Source organism: Solanum lycopersicum, chromosome 2 (assembly GCF_036512215.1).
Source record: "Solanum lycopersicum chromosome 2, SLM_r2.1".
NCBI lineage: Eukaryota > Viridiplantae > Streptophyta > Magnoliopsida > Solanales > Solanaceae > Solanum > Solanum lycopersicum.
The window spans coordinates 25,193,136-25,215,282 of record NC_090801.1 but is presented as its reverse complement, the minus strand read 5'-3'; the positions used below and the strand labels follow the sequence as shown (position 1 = coordinate 25,215,282).

Here is a 22,147-nt window from a genome sequence, read left to right as displayed (position 1 = left end):
TCCGAGCCCTCCCTATCTACCGTTACATTGGACTGTTTGAGTTCTCGTATTACTCCTATATTAGAAAAGGCATAATCAACATGCTTGCTTCAAGGGCTATTTTGGTCTTTACAAGGCATAATCAACATGCTTGCTTCAAGGGTTGTTTTGGTCTTTACAATATTTGCTTCAAGGGTTATTTTGGTCTTTACAAGTATATGTTAGCTGTCTTTTCTTTGTTAATCTATTTTGCCTTTTCATTTTCTCAGCTAACGTGTCTTCTTCTTACCTATTAATTTTCTCTGCTAACATGTCTTCTTCTGATAAAATGAATATGCATGTCTTCCTCCTCCTTTGTCTTCCTCCTAATGCTTAATTTATAATGATTCACTGCACATGGAATTTCACTCTCTTCAGCGTTCTCCAGGTAATGTTTTACATGTCTCAGCTTTCTTTTTCCTTCATCTTCCTGTCAATGGATGTTCAAGTTTTAAATTTGATCTGGGTGTGTAAAATTTTATCTTATTTTTTCGTTTGGAATTGTTATTGATGTTGGATTATCCTTTTGGTTGGCTCATTCAGATTGATTTAGGTGGGTGAATATACCCAAATTTGATTTGGGTATGTGATACCCAAATTTTATTTGGGTTTTGAATTCCTCTTTCAAATTTCTGCTTGTCTTCTTTTCTTTATGTATGAAAAACCTATGTATTTTCACATGTAGTAACTTTTGGTTTTCTTTTGTGAGATGTAGTGTTAGTTTGGTCTTCCACTCTGTTCATGTATGAAAAACCCATATATTTTCACATGCAGTAAATTTTTGTTGTATTTTAATTTGGATAAAAATCAGTTGGTAACTTACTGGGACTTTGATCATGTCTTTGCATTGCATTTCCTATGCTCCTACAGCGAACACTTGATATGTTTGTGGGCGAGTTTGGATTTTATGATGCCTCTGGAACAGAATTCATGGCTCCCTGTTTATTTCAGTGTTGGTTAATATTGTTTTTTGGTCCACAATAATTTCTGAGCAATCTCCACATGATTCATTTCTCATGAAAAAGAACTGATGAACGAAACATGTACTCTTTTTCTACTTGATTCTTGTTCACAATTGTTGTTCTGGTTAAATTATGATGCTGGAAATCACCTGGTTTGCTTGTGGGGTTTGTGATTTTCTTTGGTCCTAGTGCAAAAGTTGTGATTTTTTCTTGGGCTTTGGTTGGTTTAGTTTACAGGGGAAGTAATGTTAGTGATTTCAATTCCTTATTTATTCAGTTTTCCTGAAAATCTTAATGCATGTTGAAGTTTTTGCTGAATATCACCTGTGTTGCTTGTGGATTTGTGAGTTCGTTTGGTATCAATGTAAAAGTTTTGATCTTTTTGGGGTTTGATTAACTTTTTATCCAGGGATGGACTTCGCTGCATAGTTATAAGAAATTGACAGGTACTTAAATCTTGCAATCAATGATAAATTCTTAAACAAACCAGTACAATACTCAAAATTTATGAGCAAAATATAAAGTATTATATCCTTAAAATTCTACAGTTGCTTTTATAGAATATTATGTGTTCACAATTATTGATATGGATGCAATTCGTCCAGCAAATCATATGTGAAATACTAACCAAGTTGTTAGGCGTGATTAATAACAAGAAGAGAGCTTGAAAGACCATTTTGGGTATAGAATTGGTAAATGTTACCAACCAAGGTGTACTTGCATCTACTGACCATTTTGACTTTGAAATCTTCTTCCCGAAAGGTTATGGAAGGGTATCCTTGCCGAGTGTTAATAATAGGAGGGGTTATCTCTATGGGTGAGACATATTGATTCATCCTGATTCTTAGGACCCTTTTTGGTTGTTTTTCCTAAATCTTTATGCTGCAGTTAATTTTTTACTTTTAATTTACTCAAATATGCACTGTGTAAAACGTGTTCTTGTTCTTGAATTCATTGTTGCAGAGACCCTTTTAAGCCCAAAGGCCTTTCCTGATTTTTCGATAAAGGTATGAGCTCTTTCTTATTATGGTTTGAGTTCTTCATTTGACTTGATGTGGGGTTTAATTTCATACTGTTTTGTTATGTATAGTTGGTGAGTTGGTAATTTGTTTTGTTGGTTTAATATTGGGGTTACTTTGTTGATTCTGAGTTTAAAGATTCAAACTTTGTGCTTTTTTGTTCTGTTTTAGGCTATTTTCGTGTATTGTCTCTGCTTAGTTGAGCTGCTGTATGAATTATTTTCCGATCAATATTTTGCATCAATAGTAATTTAAAAATTATACACTCATACTACCAAAGCAATTGAACTGTTGAATCCAAAACAAACAATAATTGAGATGTCAATACAGGAACAAAATACGCAGCAGAAGAGCTAGATCAAAGAAAATAATTTAGCACCATAAACTAACAAAAGATGATAAAAGCAGAACTATATTGACAGATTATGCTATGCACGAGTCCTTTGTGAGGTCGTTTAGACGGTCTACTACATTCGAGTATTTTTCTGTTTAGAGGAAGCGATTTGAAAGAGTTTGTTAGAGTGGTTGATAAACTTAGAAGTTCCTGACATATGTCAGAAATCGACAAATGAGCATTGTCTAAAGCCACAACATTTGGCTACTGCGAAATGCAATGAATAATCTCACAGTTCCAACATCCCCAGTTATTCTTCAGGCTTGCTCTTTGATCTTTACTTGTAAGTCCTACAGGAGTAAACCCAGAAGTTATAGACATTATTTTTTCCAAACCTCACCTGGTGGGATTACACGGGGTATGTTGTCGTTGTTGTCTTTATGACGTTGGCACCGAGACCTTGGAGTTTCATTTTTAAATTTTCATAACCCCTATCAGCATGGGAGGTTCCACTGATTTCAGTAATTCCTTCAGCAGACAGACTAGCTAAAACTAATGATATTCCCCCCCCCCCCCCCCCCCCCCCCGCAAATCAGTTGCATTGACCTGAGAACTGCGGAATGGATTAGCAGAAAATCCATAACAACATCAATACGCGATATAGTTTGTATAGAACATTAGGAAATCAAGCAAGAACTATAAACTTACACTGCCTTTCCCTTCCCATAAACAGTTGCTCTGCTTCCAAAGACCTGAATATTAGCTTCAAATTTATGCAGCTCAGTTACTGCACAAAAGAAGATAATGAAACATTTAAAAGAAACATCGAATACAATTATATGTCAAAAAAATAACAAACTGTTCTGTACGCATTCTGACCTGATATTCTTTAGCAATTATGTGAGACTTAGGATCCCTTAGTTTTGTTTGGGTGTTTCAAATTCTTCTGAAAGAATCACCAATTTATTTATTCTTTAGTGTGTAAAAAACCTACTGTTTCAGTATGCTTAAGTCTTTTTTGGCTTTTGAAGAATATGGTACAGGGGTGACTATAATTGTAGATAGTATTCAATTTTGTTGCATGTTGCTAATATTTTTCTATAGTTATGTCAATAAGACTAAAGGCACAAAATCTGAGAACCCCATTTCGAATTCTTGGTTTAAATCAACCTCATTTTGCATATTTCCGTTTTGGATCAACCAAAGCTCAAACACAGTTAAATCACATGCACAACATTCATAATGATTCCCAGTTTTGGGTTTTATTCTGTTTTTTAATAATGTTTATATCTTACTTGCTTAAATTTTCTTCCTTTTTTTCACAGCTTTGATTGATAATGTTTGGAGTATTCTCTGTTCTAAAAGCTTGGTTATTTACTTAGTTGTTATTGTCTTCAACATGCCTTTCATGTGCACACTTTTTTATAATAAGTGATGGTTTAGACTCGCAGTCGCGAGCTTTATCTATCTGCTTTTATACCATGTTAAATTATATATACCGTGTTAAATTGTATAGTAGCATAGCCGCGTAGAATAAAAGATGGCCAATTGTGTGACAATGTTAAAGAAAATATCTAACTGAAAACTGTTGCTACTGAAGGTTCAGTTTAACACTCAAATCTTTTGTTTCTACTAATAGTAGCAGTATAAGGTTTGTTATGACTTATGGTGCTAGCTGTAGCATAAGATAGACAGTTAAATCCCATGTACAACATTCATACTGATTTCTAGGTTTGGGTTTTATTTTGTTTTTAAGTAATGTTTATATCTTACTTGCTTAAATTTTCATCCTTCTTAACAGCTTTGATTGATAATGTTTGGAGTATTCTCTGTTCTAAAAGCTTGGTTATTTACTTAGTTGTTATTGTCTTCAAGATGCCTTTCATGTGCACACTTTTTGATAATAAGTGATGGTTTAGACTTGCAGTCGCGAGCTTTATTTATCTGCTCTTATACCATGTTAAATTATATATACCGTGTTTAATTGTAAAGTAGCGTAGCCGCGTAGAATAAAAGATGGCCAATTGTGTGACCATGTTAGAGAAAATATCTAACTGAAAACTGTTGCTGCTAAAAGTTCAGTTTAACACTCAAATCTTTTGTTTCTACTAATAGTAGCAGTATAAGGTTTGTTATGACTTATGGTTCTAGTTGTAGCATAAGATAGAATTAATTAATGAAGATAAGTATGACATGAAAATGACAAATTTATGTATCATCTTAGGAGGAGGTACAAGTCGGATCCACCAATTGATCTCTATCTAATATTTTTCGTAATTGTCATATACGTATGTGTTGTTTAGAGAGTGACATGATTCTTGTCTATGTCAATTTTACTTCTGTCACTTTTATGTCCCAACCTGCAAGTCCATTTGGGATTATATAATTATGACTAATAAAATACATAACTAAAAAAAATAAAACAGCATACATATTGGAAAATATATATAATTCTTTTTTAATAAATCCTTTATTATGTTTGTAGATGATGTTTTAAGTACAGAATGACAACTTTACTTTGAGGAAGTATTAGGACATTTCTATTCAATATTTTGTTTAATTCCAGATGGGTTTAAGAAAGTGAAGGAATTATTTCGCATTTTGTTGTAGGATATAGGTATAGCTATAGATTATAGATCATAGTATAGTAAATAGTATGTAATATTGGAGATAGAATTGCATTAAATAATATTTCTGGAGAAGTATCATCAGTGCATGTAAATGGAATGACTGACAGTAACATGATGAATTTTAGCAGCAGAAAAAAGTCTTTTGAGGAACTTTGCATGTTAGCAGTACTTTCATATCAGATAAAACTTACTCAATAGTTACCCACCAAAAGAGAGACAATAAGTAGGATTTTCCCATGGCCATGGCTACAACCCACTCTTCCAGCCTTGAGTGGGGTTAATTAGTGTGTACACACACACATCATCCACCACACCTATTCCTACTTCTCATTTCGTTTATAAAATAATTGCCACTTGTCGGTTAGCTTTAGACGTATTTCAATTATTTCAGATTATTATATACGATTTGAATTTTATTGATTATTTAACAGCGATGCAAATACACAAAAATTTAGGTATTAATATCATAGGCAGTATGGCCATTGTGTTTACGACTTAAAATTTTGCCAATGTATTTTTGCTGGAAAACATGAATACATTTTCTAAGTGGAGTTAGTTTACCTTTTATAATTGCTCGTAATAGATGTCATAATTGAATTCGGTTTACCTTTTCTAAGTGTAACAACAGCTAAGCCTCCTACTTTTTTAAGAAATAAATCATATGAAAGTTTTCTTATCAGTTTTCAGTTTCTCTCTACTTTTAAAGGAGCTTTAGCATCCTCATCAGAGAAATTCTATCAACTCTACCAAAAGCAACTATACTGATTATGAGCTCATACAAACTACAATATGCTAACAATGCCATTATGACTTACCAATTGATACTAATATTTTCATTCGAGTATTTAAGTTAATAAGTATGTTGTTTTGTTTGTCTAAGCTTTAATATATTCATATGGCTACACTAATATCATACGTTTGAGACGAACTATTAGAGATGATATTTGATAGATACAACTTGTTGAAAATATTAAATTCCTTTTACAATTAGTTTTTGCGTGCAGTGTGAAGATAGAAATTTGCAATTACTACTACTGCAGTCTCAGCGCTACAGGTATGTTCTTTTCCACCCGTTATTACAGTTTCTCTTTTGCCTTCTGTATTAATTTTCTGCATTTTTTTTAAATTCTGCAAAGAATAATTTGGTTTGTTATAATTACTTTGAATTGTTTTATGCATGTAATTTGATTTGTTATAATTATTTTGAACTGTCTTATGCATGAGTAAGAAAACTAAAGTAAACATATAATTTATATATCATATTCAGGATAGATAACAGTTCTACGAATGGCAGACAAAAGTAATAGAAATCATCTGAATTCTGAAAAAGCTCATGCTGATAAAAAATCTAGACGGCGTGAATTATATAAACTTAAAGAATCCAATAAGAAAGATGCCTATCTAGCTGGCAGACGGGCAAACTCAGCCATCGACAATAATGCCTTCATCGGTGCTAGCTGCAGCACCACCACAATGTCTACACATGAGGAAACTCTTAATAGAGGTCATAGTTGGATAGGCAATAATCTAAATAATCTTTATCTACTAAAATTAGTTTTAAGAATTAACTACATTATGCAGGATGTAGTTCAACAGAAGTTAATTACATGGAAATCATCCACCCGATAACAAATTATGCTACCCTAAAAGATGTTCCCCGGTGTAAATTCTGCACTGCAAAAAGATTTGAGTATGAGCCGCCAGCATTTTGTTGTGGCAATGGTATTGTGGCTTATTTCACATCAAACACCGACAACTTTAAGAAATCTATATTTAGGAAATACGAATGAATCTGAACAGTTTCGAACTTATATAAAAACATACAATAACATTTTTGCATTCAAATCTCTAGGAGTTAATTATGACAAAGAACTAGCAAAAAAATATATAGGTATATCCACATTTCGAGTTCAAGGAAAAATGTATCACTTTATAGAGGACTTAGTACCAGCTACTGAGAAAGGAAGAAATTTACAATTATATTTCTTTGATAGTGAAAATGAATTGAGGAATCGATTAGAATGTTCAAGCAAACTGAATGAAGGTATTGTACAAAAACTGATAGAAATATTAAATGCTAATCCATACTCCATATTCCCAAAGTCACTAATAAATATTCCGCAATTATCTAATTTCTACATTGCTCTAAAATCCGATGCTGGTTTAGATCAAAGAATGTACAACTTACCAACTGCATCAGAAGTTGTTGGAATATGGGTAGAGCAAGATACTCAAAACTATACACTCACCCCTCATATTCGTGTATATACAAATAGCAATAGGAGTCAATTGGTAAATTATTATTACAGTTGTTATGATCCATTGCAGTATCCACTGTTATTTCCATATGGTCAAAATGGATGGCATTGTGGTATTCAGAAAGTTGAACCTTTAGGTGCTTCTTCTTCTGGACAAAAATATTGTGAAAATGAACAATTACCAAGCATAACAAATATGACTACAATTGATGGATTTCTTGATATAGAAGCTGAAGTTATGCAATAAGGAATACGTAAAAGAAATAGTGTCTCCTGTCGTGAATATTAGTGTTATCAACTTCAAATGCGAGATGATGAAAATATAATTATAAATTCAGGAAGATTGTTTCAACAATACACTGTTGACCAATGGATAAAAATTGAAACTCAACGATTAGATTTTGCTTCTTTCAATCCGAATTTATATAGAACAGATGTATTAGGAGGGTTGATAGACGTTCTACGACGAGGTGAAAGAGATGCTTCACAAGTAGGTAAACACAAATTTCTCCCACTTAGCTTTACAGGAGGGCCAAGAGATATGCGTAGACGATACATGGATGCAATTGCATTGGTTCAGCGTTTTGGAAGACCTGATATATTTTTAACCATTACATGTAAACCCTCTTGCCCAAAGATCAAAGAAAATCTTCTTGCAAGTGATGAAGCACAAAATAGACCCGATTGAATTTGTCGAGTATTTCGTGCAAAATTAGAGGAACTAAAAAAGGATTTGTTAAAGAAACACATATTCGGTAAAGTCTTGGCATATATGTACACAGTAGAATTTCAGAAACGAGGACTTCCTCATGCTCCATTTCTAATTATACTTGATGAAAGATTCAAAATACTTACACCTGAAGCCTATGATCGATTTGTTTCTGCACAACTACCAAATCCTACTGTAAATCCTCACCTATATTCACTCGTTACACAACACATGATTCATGGACCTTGGGGTAAACTAAATCCAACAAGTCCTTGTATGAAAAAAGGATATTGTAAGTTTAAGTATCCAAAAGAGCTTGCTCATGAAACGACAAAAGGAAAAAGTTCATACCCTATTTATAGAAGACGCAATACAGGAAACTATGTGGAGATTAGAAAACATCTTATTAATAATTCATGGTTTGTCCCTTATAATTCCTTTTTATTATCCAAATATAATTGTCATATAAACGTTGAGATTTGTTCAGATATTAAAGTAGTTAAATACATTTATAAGTACATATGCAAAGGACATGATAAAATCGCATTCAAGATTCATACTAATGATACAAATATAGAAGTTGATGAGATAAAAGAATATCAATCAGCTAGATGGGTTTCCGCGCCTGAAGCAGCATGGCGTATATTTGCCTTTAATATCAATGAAATGTCTCCTAATGTATACCATCTTCAACTACATCTTGATAGACAACAGCTTGTTTCGTTCAAAAGTATTGATAATATTAGTAAAATTATTAATAATCCAATGATTAAAAAAACAATGTTAACTGAATTTTTTGTAATGAACACAATGAATGAAACAGCTAAAAGTTTAAACTTATTATATCGAGAATTTCCTGAATATTTTGTCTGGTCAAAAACAGATAAAATGTGGACAATTCGTAAGCGTGGAAATGCTATTGGACGTGTTGTCACTTGTCATCCTACTGAAGGAGAAAGATACTACCTTAGATTACTTTTAATGAATATAAGAGGACCATTTAGTAGAAGCAGCTGAAAAAAGAGGATTGTTGCTTTCAGATAATAATTTAGTAGAATGTATGTCTGAGGCTGTAGATTATCAAATGCTAGCAAGTCTTAGACATTTGTTTGCTATGTTACTGATATATTGTAGCCCAAGTAATCCAAAAGAATTATGGTAAAAATTTGAAATATCCTTATCAGAGGATTTTATGAGAATTCCAAACATTAATACAATGGAAATTCGTTATAGGGTGTTAACGCATATTAATGATATTCTTCATTCAGTTGGTCGTGATATAAATGAATTTAAATTAATTCCTGAAGTAATTAAAACATCTGCACTATCAAAAGAAGCTACAGATGTTTACTATGAAAGAAATTTTACTGTGACTGAAGATGATCTGCTTCTACAATATAAATTAAACACTGCACAAAAAAAAGCTTACAATATAATCTTAGAAAGAATATTTTCAAATAAATCCGGTGCATTCTTTATAGATGGCCCTGGAGGAACTGGTAAAAGCTTTTTATATCGTGATTTACTAGCAACGGTTAGATATAGAGGATTTATAGCTTTGGCAACTACAAGTTCAGGTGTTGCAGCTTCGCTGCTTCCAGGTGATCGCTCTGCTTATTCCCTTTTTAAAATTCCAATAAAATGTCGAAGGAAAGTTCAGTTGTAACATCAGTAAACAAAGTTCTCTGGCATCTTTAATTCGTGATGCAAAACTTATAGTATGGGATGAGATTTAATGGCAAAAAAAGAAGTAGTTGAAGCTCTTGACTTACTTTTGAAAGATTTAATGGAAACAAGAATACTATTTGGCGGAAAAATTATTGTTTTTAGTGGGGATTTCAGGCAAACTCTTCCTGTTGTTCGTAGTGGAAAAAGAGAAGACTTCATTAATCAAAGTCTATTATGCTCTCAAATTTGGAATCAAGTTGAAAAATTACATTTGCTAGAAAACATGCGTGCAAAATTAGATCCAACCTTTTGTGAATACTTAATTAGAATTGGTAATGGAATTGAAAAAAAAATTGATAAAGGCAAAATTCAAATTCCTCATTCTTTAATCGTACCATTCGAGAATGAAAAAGATTCATTGAATCTTTTATTTAAAATTACTTATCCGAATTTGCACACCTCTTACTCAAATCTTTCTTTCATCACTTCTCGTGCTATTCAAACAACAAAAAATAATTTTGTTGACGAAATAAATGATATGTTAATCACTCAATTCCCAACTACTGAAAAAACATATCTAGCTACCGATGAGACCATAGATCCAAAGGATCAAAGTGAATACGAAGACTTATTGCATAATTTGAATTCCGTTGGTTTACCTCCTTACAAATTAACGTTAAAAAAATTGTCCAATTATGTTACTAAGAAATTTAAATCCCTGTGAAGGTTTATGCAATGGTACACGCTTAATATGTAATGATTTCAGATCACACGTTATCAGCGCCACAATATCTAATGGTGATTTTAAAAATACACATGTATTCATTCCTAGAATACCACTACTAACATCAGAAGATGAAAAGTTACCTCTACCATTTAAAAGGATACAATTTCCAATACGATTGTGTTATGTAATGACAATTAATAAAGCACAAGGCTAAACTTTAGATTTTGTTGGCATTTATTTACGTGAACCTGTCTTTTCTCATGGTCAATTGTATGTTGCTTTATCAAGAGCCAAGAGTTCTAATTGTGTTTAAGATATTGATAAGGCCACCAAATAGCTGATAATAACGATGACACATCTACATATAACATTGTTTATGACGAAATTATAGAAAAGGATTTTTCGTGAAACTATCTTACACTTTTGATAGGTAAACAACCTATTGTATTCTATTATTTGATCTCATATATTTTTTTATTTCATACCATTATTCTTCTATTAATGATGATGTTTTCTTGTATATTTAATCCCAGTTACCAGCCATGACAGAAAGATTGAATATCAACGAAATCGATGAGAACATAGAAGAATGGATTTGTAAAGTTCAAGTGGTAGATAAAGGTCATCCCCGAACCACTAGGGAGGGAAACAAGAAATATCAATTGATGATATTACAGGATGAAGAGGTATTTGTCACTAAACTAATAAATACTCATCTACTTTCATAAATTAGTTTGTAGCAAAATAAATATACTGCATACCATTTTTACTTTGCTTTTTAATGGTTATAATCTGTCTTCACTCATTAATCTTCAATTCAGTGCTCTTCTACTTAGTTGAAATACTGTTCCTTGTGAGTTTTGCTGTCAAGCACTTGTTGTCACTGTAAATCTACATTTTATGTTTCTTTTGTTGTAGAAAAGTTACAGATTGGGTTAAATATAATTGGTTTTGTTTGTAGAACTCAGGTAAACTTGAATTCTGAAGTTTCTTTTTAAATAAATTTGGCTATTGATTGATTTGATTTTACGTTGAAGTTCTATTCTACTTCTTGTCAGTTTTGATATGAAGCACTTCTTATCACTCTTAATCCACGTTTTAATTCTCTTTTTTTTGTAGACATAATTTGTGATATAGAGAAGTTCATTACTGTTTGAGTTCGATGCTATTGATTTTCTTTGCAAAATATAGAAAGTGAATTAAAACCTGAGCGGATACCAGTGCAGTTAAGATATCGAATTGTTTTTTTAAGTCAAATCACATACAAATTTTTAGGAACGACAGTGTGAAGATTATAGAAAAAATGAAATATTATTATACAGATAATGAAGAAGGATAAAAAATGTCTTCCTCAACTGATTTTGTAACCGCACAGAAAAACCTGATAAATATCTGAACTGATATTTGAGAATTAATTTTTCCACTAAAAGTGTTGCTTAATGTTGTTGATGTCGTGTTCCTTGAATAATGATCTACAAAATAAGTACTTACATATTTTACTATAGCCTTCATTCTGTTGATTAAACCATCATGTCCATGGCAAAATCTCCCCTCATACTCATATCCTTTAAATTTTATATTCCCCATAAAAAAATAAGTTTTCCCAAAAATTCAAAACACTTTGAATTTTTATACCAACTATATGTTATTTCACTTATCTAATATTATTCTAATTTCATTAAATTTCTCAAAGGAAACTCAAATACAAGTTATCATGCACGGTACAGATATCGCACATTATGCAAATGAGTTTGTTCCTTTTCAAACATATTTGCTATCGGGGGCATTTGTCTCCGAGTCGATCAAGGCGTGTGGAATTTCTCTTCATCAATTCAGCTGGACAATTGATAAGGGCACAATTTTTGAACCAATAGATAAAGTCATACCCCCTGAACCACCATTGCTGCCACCAACGCTGCTAAAAATTACATCGTTTGACAGTTTCGATTATCAAGTTATAGGCTTTGAATTCGGTACTTCTCAAAATATATTTACAGTATACTTACCAGACATATAACTCATTTTTCATAACTATTACCACTTACTAATAACTCTTTAATTCTTGCAAGACATTCTTGCCCTCGTGATAAATGGTAGTCCTCCATCATATGCCTCAAACCTTGCCCTCGTGATAAATGGTAGTCCTCCATCATATGCCTCAAACGGGAATAGAATTCAAGAATTCATCATCAACAACTATGAGTAAGTACAATGTTACTTTTCATCTTATATCGTTCTGTTTTTTATGTGCTTGTTTCAAATAACTGGATTTATTAATAAATAGTGATGTCATCTTCCTTTTCGTCAAAGTTGAAGGTCCAAATTTGATCTAGGTGTATGATTGACCCTCTTTCTTAGAAAGTAAATTTTTTTAAAAAAAATTCCCTTCTCTGTGACTGCAAGCATCTCATATTTAAATAGCTTGATCTAAGGATCTAGAAAAAGATAAGTTGGTTACCACATATTGATAAAAAGTTTCCAATTATCGCATAGATTGTTCTTATTTCCTTTGCAAATCAGTAACTGGCTGCTATGACATTAGGAGTGGAAGATATGGTTGATCTTCTGGTTTTGATTTTAATTTATATCTTGAAATATCGGATTTATCTAATTGTGGTGTACTTAAACTTGCAGCACATCTATTGTTATTAATGTTTGCTTATCCTTTTGATTAACTGATTAAACTTGATCTAGGTTTGTCAATATTATCAAATCTGATTATAGCGACATAGTAATGGTTAACTTGCAAGCTCATTCTTATAAGGAATGTCATGCACATTGTTGGTATTCAAGAGTGACAAATATAATATTCCAAGACACATAGACAACACTAACCAACCTCTTTAATGGAAGAATTAGCCAATTCTACAAGTTGCTCTCTAAAAAAAAGGGGACACCTAGCTATTTGAAAAATCTAAGTATGCTTACTCCGTCTTTGTTTAGCCAGAAGTCCTCTTCTTCTTATGACCAAAAGGAATACAGCTCTACAAAGTAACTATGTGGTCCTTTTTTTTTTTTTTGAAAAATATTTTTAGATTTTAATCATCTTTCCACAACCACCTCATTTATTATATATATATATATATATATATAAAATTCTTTTCTAAAAACTGATTTCAAATAATTTCAAAAAATCTTTTTATATAGAATAGGATAGGTGATTTCGCTTACGTGTCAACATCACAAAAATAAGACTTTTGTCCATTTGAAGAACACATAGTGCCTATTGTCAACATCCAGCAACAGTCTTTGGTATGTGCATCATCTACATCATAAATCTCTTTTTGAAATGAAATGTTAATCTAATTTACCATTTCATATGTATGCACAGGGGCAAGTATTCCACATGCAAGCTCAATTGTTAATATCCAATGAAACTCAAAAATTTTGTGTCTTAGTCTGCTTTGACTGCAAGCAAGTATTTCCAAGGATTTGGACACAGAGAACATTCTATTGTATAACTTGCCGTCGACAAACAAAACTCACACCAAGGTATGAAAATCATATCAGTAAGATCAATCACTGCATAACCATAACGTCCTTGAATTTAAATTTGGTACGTTAAATTTTTAAAATTTTTAGCACTGATTTAGTTGTATGATTTAATTAGTCTATTCAAAACTTAAACGGATTGGATAAGTTAGTGTTATGCACAATAAATAATAAATAGAGAAAACATCAAATAACTACAAGAAAATTCAACAACCCTTTTTACCTATGTTCTTCCACACCCATAATTGCGATTTCTTTCTCTCCTTCCTCCTTTAATCTACTTGATTAGTAGCGATTCAGTCACTCTATTCTGCTTCATTTTGATTGATATGAAATTTGGGGATATTTGAGGAGTTTAATTAAGGGTACAAAGTTCTTGTCTTGTTACCGGTGAAAAGAAAAATCACTAGAGAAAGAACTGGAATGTGTCATAGACAAAGTAAGAAACTATTAATAGCAGGTATAAATGAAATTAGGATCTTATACTCTTTTATAAATATACATCTCGTAGTTATATCTCAAGTTAAATGAATTGAAATTTGTGACCAGGAGTATGTTCCTGTCTACATGGGAAGTTCAATATATTTTTCCAATAAATTGCATACTTTTGCAATGTGGATTAGACATTTCTTAATTTTTTGATTGGCAGGAACTCCACAAATCAAGTTATGATAGTATTATCTCAATCTAATACATACTTTTAGAAAGTATCTCATTCTGTTTTAGTGTCTCACTTCAAAAACTACACACACCCAAACTGATGCCGAAGTTTTCTTTTTCCATTTTTTGAGTAACCAATATGATAAAATATTCAGGTGCTGCAACCTTACGTATCATAGTTTAGTTTTCTTAAGGCTTAAGCTACTTCATTTTTTTTGCAACTGCTAACATTTTATTGATGTAAAATATTGTTACAGGTTATAGATTATTTATATCTTATTTAATTATGGTTTGATAGGCTGAAAGAATTGGCTTTGATAAATTGTGATGTAGTGGAAAGATAATTTGGATACGTGTTGAGTTGGTTGCTTTTATATTTTATTTCAATTATGATGTTCATTCAAGTAGTCAAAGAGCATACTACCAAGAATAAGGCATCTCTTAGCCGGCTAACGTCCTTTCTTTCTTGTAAAGTTATATAAATGCCATCTTTGTTTGGTAACGATTAGTAAACTAAATAACAATTTTCAATTTAAAAAATTATCATTGAACATAAACATATTGAATTTTGATCAGATGCCAGTTTGAAGTAACCATCAAAGATGATACTGGTTCAACAACAGCCATGATTTCAGATAAAATTGGAGAAGAACTATTGTCTCTAACTGTAGCAGAAATTCATGACATATGTTGCATCAAGGTAAAACACTCTACAACCTCTTGTTTAATCCTTAAAAATCTAATCTTACATGATCTCTTCCATCTTTCAGAAACAACTGTTGTCACTCGTATCCATGCAACACATACTGCTAGGTAAGACATTCACCGTCCAAATAAAGAAGTTGTTTGCCAAAAACAAGGATGCATCTTCAGCAAAACTGTTTAGCATGTCAATCACCGAGAAAGATATTGCTAGCAATCTGCCACTGCCCATTGACACACCAACAACTCCAGAAAGCAGTAAACGCAAGATGAAGCAAATCATGATAAAAGAAGACTAAAAGGTATTCTCTCTACACGACTCTCAATTGCTATGCAACAATAAATGTAGTTTGTCCTATTGATTTTAAAACTAATGCTTGCATTTGTTGTTGGATTTTTTTATGATGTTATATGTAAATTCTGGATTAGATCTATATAGGAAAATATGTTTTTGATGATATGCTATGATTAAATTTTATTCTTCTGGAAATATAACAAATGTGGCTACAACTTGTATCCCTATTTATTGCTGAAGGGAATCTATCAAATCTGTTACATTTGATAGATTATTTATAGAAACAGGATGTGTGTTGCATTAGGAAATGTGTTTCAGTTTGATTGCTGATTGTTGATAGTTTGGTAGATTAGAACATGGAGTCTGGAGAATATAATGGAGAGATTTTATTGGATAAGTCTCTTACTGCACAAGTCTGAGAAATAAATAGCCTAAAAAAGAAGCCCATATTTTTTTGGTGCGTAAAGTAGATGACAAGTTGAACGCACCTTTGACATTTTTTATTTTATTTGTTGTTTAACATGTTAAAGAATGCTTTATCAAAGTGAAATGAATAGGTTGACCTTTGCCAATACAAAATATTATTATTATTAAAAAGATTTTTTTCCATTAAAAGCTATTATATACATTTGTTTATGTACATCTTTGAGGTAGAAATGCGAATTGATGGGAAGTTTTGAAATATTTTGAAATTGGATTCTAATATCAAGGTGTTTGATTCTGATTTTCTGGATAAGATTTGATACTCTCCTTTTGTTATAGTTTAATACTTTTTTGCAATATGGTTGGCAACACCATTTTATCTTGATGGCGTACACTTTTGGTGGTGATAGCAAGGACTTTGCTGCATTGTAATAAGAAATTGACAGGTACTTAAATCTTGCAATCAATGATAAATTTTTAAACAAACCAGTACTATACTCAACATTAACTCCTCCCCATAACAATATACTGAATTCATTTTCCATCTTATTTCACAGGTGCTTTCTGAATGATGCTGACTAATAGTCAAAATGCAGCATTATGTAAATATTGTATATATCCAACCTAAATAACACAGCCATAACAACGAACAAAACAACTGCCAACCATATTTCATATATATATATATATATATATATATATAATATATCTATCCATCTCTCTCTCTCTCTCTCTCTCTCTCTCTCTCTCTCTCTATATATATATATATATATATATATATATATATATATATATATATATATATATATATATATATATATATATATATATATATATATATATATATATATAGATAGATAGATAGATAGTTAAAAATCTTTCAATGTTGGGCCCGTGCACCTCTACCTAGTAGTATAAAAAATGAGATGTCTACACTAATTTGTTTTAAAGGTTACTAAGGAAAACTAAAATTTCAATTTTCAAGAAATGTGAAAAATAATACCATTCAATATTTTATGTGATCATAATAGTAATGGAAAAAGCTCAAATATGCCATAAAATAATAAAATTTATGTGAAGACGTATTTGGCGAGAAAATGATTTAACTGATTTTCAAAACATTCAAATTTCTATTATGTTTAAGGGCAAAAGACAGAAATTACATACTTTTAAGATAAAATTATCATTTGTCTCTTATAAGTGTATAATTACAGAAATATCTCAAATAATAGGATAATATAAGCGCTGATACATTAAAATGATGCACGAGATACATTAATCTTTAAGTAAGATACATTACATTTTATACATGATACACTAATCTGATGTACATTTTATACATGATACACTAATCTGATGTATATTTTATACATGATACACTAATCTAATGCACGAGATACACTAATCTGATGTGCAAGATACGTTAACCTGAAGTGATACATTAATCTAATGAGCAAGATACACTAATTTGATATGCAAGATACATTAATCTGATGTACTGACACATTAATCTGATGCGCAAAAATAAGAAATTTGGGAATTTGTAAAAGGGAAAATTGTATATAATAGCAAACTAATAACCTAAAATAAATGGAGTAGCTAGGGTTTGATTTAATTGTGCTCCATAGCAAACGTTTGCAATAAGTTGTCAGGCGACTCTCTCTTAAATATCTCGCTCGCCACTCTCTTCCAATCTCTCGCTCGCTTCCTCACTTTTTATAAAAACACAAGTGTATAAAAATTGTTTCTAATTGCATAAAGCATAGAAAATTGTATAAATACATATATTTTGTTCCCCTCTCTCCCTCTTCCAGATCTCGCTCGCCACTCTCCCAAATCTCGCTCTCCATCCTCGCCTTTCTCACTTATACAAACAGAAGCGAAATGTATAAATTGTGTTTCTGTTTGTATAAAGCGTGAGAAAATTATATATACACATGCAAATTCATATATTTTCGTCCTATACACTTATAATTATACAATAAAAATACTCCCCTGCTCAGTTTCTTTTGCCTTTCTCTCTTTCTTGTTTTATATAATTTTCAAATTGTATCCAATTTCTCTCTTTCTCGTTTTATACAATTCGATTCAATTGTATATTTCTTGTCAAGTCTCTTTTGCCTTTCTCTCTTTCTCATTTTATACAAATTCAAATTGTATATAATCGTTCTATACACTTATAATAATACAATTCGTTTTATACACTTCATTTTTATACAGTTTTCTGCCCAAGTGTCTTTCTTTTTCTTGTTTTATACACTTCGTTTTATACAATTTGCTTCAACTGTATATGTATAGCGAATTATACAGTTTCTATGTTTGCTATGGAGCGCAATTATGCAAACTTTGCTATAGCATTCACATATGATTTTTTTAATTTGCTATATGTGAAAGTTGCCCTTTGTAAAACTAATAGGGAATAATGATAATAAGAGAACTTAAAGTGAATTTTTATCATTTTTCCTTCAAACCACGGTTTAATTTATTTTTTTCATTATTCAATTCGTCCATATTTTCCAAAACTAACCATATCAATGGTATATGACTTGGATTTTATTCGTTTTAGGAAGAATCACCCAATATACAAATTTAAGAGAAAATATTACGGATTTTAAATCTACTTTTTAAAATTTTTTGCTTAAAATAATTTAATTACGGGTTATAAAATATGTTATTTATTTATAAATCAATTAAATTTTACTTTATTAAATAATTAGTATTTTTATAATTTTATATAATTATTAAATTATTTAAATAAAGAATACATCATATTTATCTCTTACACAATTATAGGGATTTACATTGATTATTTGTTCCTTTTTTTGCAGTAGTCCAATACGTTGTTCTTTTATAATTATATATTAGTATTAATTTATTTACATAAAAAAACCATAATTATCTCTTACACAATTATAGAAATTTACATTAATTATTATTCTTTTTCTACTGTTACCCAGGTTAGCAATTCATCTTTCCTCTCTTTCAATCATATTCCATTGAAATAGTTTTCAATGTCTAAATATTGATTTGGAGAAATTTTCATCATACAATCAAAAGAAAGGGAGGATTCATAATTCTAAAAATCAAGATTTTAGATTTTCAACATAACATGTCAAAAAAAAATCTTAGCATACTCATTAGTAGAAGTGTCAATGGTTGAAATACATGCTCCAATTGAAGTCAAGCATATGACAAATGTGTCTCAACAAGAGTCATGTATTTTTATCTTTTAGTGATTTAATCAGAAAAATTAATTCAATTTATTTCTTAAAATTATTTTTTCTTTCAATTTTGTTTCAGTGATTATGGTATGTACACATGTTTATTTGTTGAATACATCAATAATGGATTTTCTTATATGAGTTCCACTGATTACAAATTAATATTTTTTTTGTTAAAATTACTATATTATGCATATTGTTGGTAAGAACTTGTATTTGTGTGAAACTTATACGAAATGTGAATAATATCGCTATGAAACTCGTTCAGATTTTGTAGGCAAGAAAAAAATTTAAAACAAAATCAACAAATGTGGATGTGGGTCCGTCAAGAAAATCCTCTAAAATAAGAGCAACAATAAACAGTAATTCAAAAATTCCAAAGTAAAAAACGGGCAGAAAAATTGTGTGAGTAAAAATTTAATTTAAATTATCAATTATTTTTTTTTTGGTCATTTATTTATTATTTTCTTAATGAAGTGCAACAATGTGCATAAAATTTATACGAAATTTGTATTATATATTTCATCTTATGTTTTAAATTGATATCCAATCATCTGAATGAGTTTATGTTTGACATGATTTTTTGCATCAATATCTATATGCATTAGCATAAAGTCGATATAAATTTGGTGTGTATTTCCTAATATTTGTATAAATTTGGAGTCCTAATGAAGTTGATGAAATGCTATACTGGTTAGTAGGAATTAATTTATTTTAAATTATTTCTTTATGCATACTATTTTGGCATGAAGTTTGTTTAATGTTGACATGAAATTGCTATAATTTATACATCTATATTTATATGTCTTGTCATGAAATTGATATAATATTGTAGCAACAAGAAAGAGGTGAGAACGATGATGACGCAATTAATGAGAGTGAAGTAACTAAAATTGTTGCTAGCAAATTTGGTGGACCTCACATAGCAAAATAACATGCTTTGGATACCAGCAATTATCCAACACCAAGAGCACGATGATCAAATTTGAGATACTTGATTGTACCTTACACTTTTTAAAATTACAAGTTTTTTTTTGAAACTTTTTTGACGATATTTTTGTGTTTGATGCAATTTTGAGTATTTGATGATGATATCCATTGTTTTATTCAATTGGATGCACCACTGTAAAGATAAATTATACATTGAGTATAACAATTTTTGAGATAATAGTTATGTACAAATTTCATATCAATTGGATTCAACATTTAGAGTTCTACAATGTCTTACTGAAACAAATTGAATACCAATTAAAAGTTTGTGAACTAACTCTATCTAATAATTGATATCCAAACTGTACACTATTGGCATCCAAATACATGATTGATTTTTTTACTTCATATTCTAACATACAAAATAAAAAATAAAAACTGAATGAAGTTGTTATCCAACCTGTAGAAATATCTTGAAGAAATGATTATGTCAATGTAAAATAGTGATCAATGTACTTTGTAACAATCTCAATTAAATCTTGTTTTATATTAATTCAAGTTGGACACATTATGGATACCAACTTAATACTAATTGTAAATTATATTTTCTTAACAAGCGTGAACTAAATATTTTAAAGATATATGAAGTTTATAAACAATCTATATAAATACTATAAGAAACAAATATGATAATTTAAAAAAACGATCATTAAGTTTTACACCAACATCAGTTACATCTTGTTTTATTTTTATTTAGAGTAGGACACGGATACCAAATTAATACTCATGCTAACTTACATTAAATATTATCAGTCGCTATTAGGTTGCATACAAAATGGATACCAAATGCATACCATAATTACCTTATATAATGTTCACTAATATGAACAATGCCTTATATATTAAAGTGTGTGAGTTTTATTTCCTACATTATGCAATTGGTATGATTACTGAATGAATCTCGTATAAAATATGAACAATGTATTAAACACTTAGTTAAAATGGATTTGATAAGAGTTATGTATATATTTTATATACGTTGGCAATATATATTATTGAAAAATAATGAATATATTGTACCAAGCAAAACAAAATATGAGTTGAAAAAACAAAATAAAATAAAAATTTTGTATCGTTTAAATAAATAAACTATAAACTTTTTGGAGCTTAAGATCACATTTTTTGTTGGGTTTAATCTAGTTTTTGCGGCCTCTTTGTTGTACTTATGAATTCATGTTTGAACTATTATCCTCGTAAATTCAAGACATGAAATCAGTGGATACCTCCTTGCTAACATGTTAACATTATACAAAGGAATAATAAATATGTTGTATAGATATTCACTTTTCATAACAAGATAATACAAATTTCATCCATAACTTTATTTTTCTCACACAAATTTATACACACTCATCATTAGTTATTCATACCAATATTATTCCAAACAATCTACCAGAATTCTATCATAAAACACATTTCATGAAAAAAAAATATGTTGTACATAATGCAAAGGAATAATAAATATGTTCTATTTATATTCAAATGTCATATCAAAACTACAACAAATTTCATCCACAACTTCATTCTTATCACTCAAATTTATAGACACTTGTCATTACTTACTCATAGAAATATCATTCCAAACAATCTACAAAAATTCATACCATAATACATTTCATATATTTATTTTTTACACACATTTCATAAATTTATAACAATATCATCATTACCATTTCTTATAGTATCACGATATGATATAATCAAATGATTCACATATAAATACAAAATTGCCACATTCATTATGTTTACAAGATACAAATTATAAAAATCAGTTTTGAAAATAGTTATAACATCAATTATACAATTTTCACAGAAATTATTTTGTAATGTGAAACAAACGAATCATTAAAAAAATTACAATTTAAATCTATTATACACATTCAAAATTCAATAATTTCATTTTCAGTTTCATTATTCTCAATTATTTTTTTTAGTGAAGTTGGAATAAAAATACAAAGAATAAATTGCAATAAATACTAACCAGAAGGATTTCATCTAGCACCATGTTATATTATTATCGATAAGAATTCGTCCATCAC

General features: G+C 30.2%; 1 protein-coding gene across 10 annotated transcripts; it reads left to right on the top strand.

Annotated features, from left to right (window-relative positions):
• Positions 1–236: 236 nt before the first annotated feature.
• LOC101256635 (uncharacterized) lies at positions 237–20,332 on the top strand. Of its 10 annotated transcripts, none has more exons than XM_069293235.1 (12): positions 243–406; positions 1,390–1,426; positions 1,944–1,987; positions 5,968–6,017; positions 10,859–11,011; positions 12,053–12,298; positions 12,395–12,527; positions 13,657–13,817; positions 15,054–15,177; positions 15,248–15,481; positions 16,237–16,343; positions 16,455–16,613. In XM_069293235.1, exons 8-10 carry the CDS (start codon positions 13,672–13,674, stop codon positions 15,476–15,478), a joined length of 501 nt encoding a protein of 166 aa, XP_069149336.1. In that variant the 5' UTR covers positions 243–406; positions 1,390–1,426; positions 1,944–1,987; positions 5,968–6,017; positions 10,859–11,011; positions 12,053–12,298; positions 12,395–12,527; positions 13,657–13,671; the 3' UTR covers positions 15,479–15,481; positions 16,237–16,343; positions 16,455–16,613. The 10 variants fall into 10 exon arrangements, 9 of the variants coding, with proteins under 9 accessions (XP_069149334.1, XP_069149333.1, XP_010315541.2 ...); XM_069293234.1 differs by having other exon boundaries at positions 12,019–12,298; XM_069293236.1 differs by lacking the exons at positions 16,237–16,343; positions 16,455–16,613 and adding an exon at positions 19,954–20,332 and having other exon boundaries at positions 242–406; positions 12,019–12,298.
• The last annotated feature ends 1,815 nt before the right edge of the window (positions 20,333–22,147 follow it).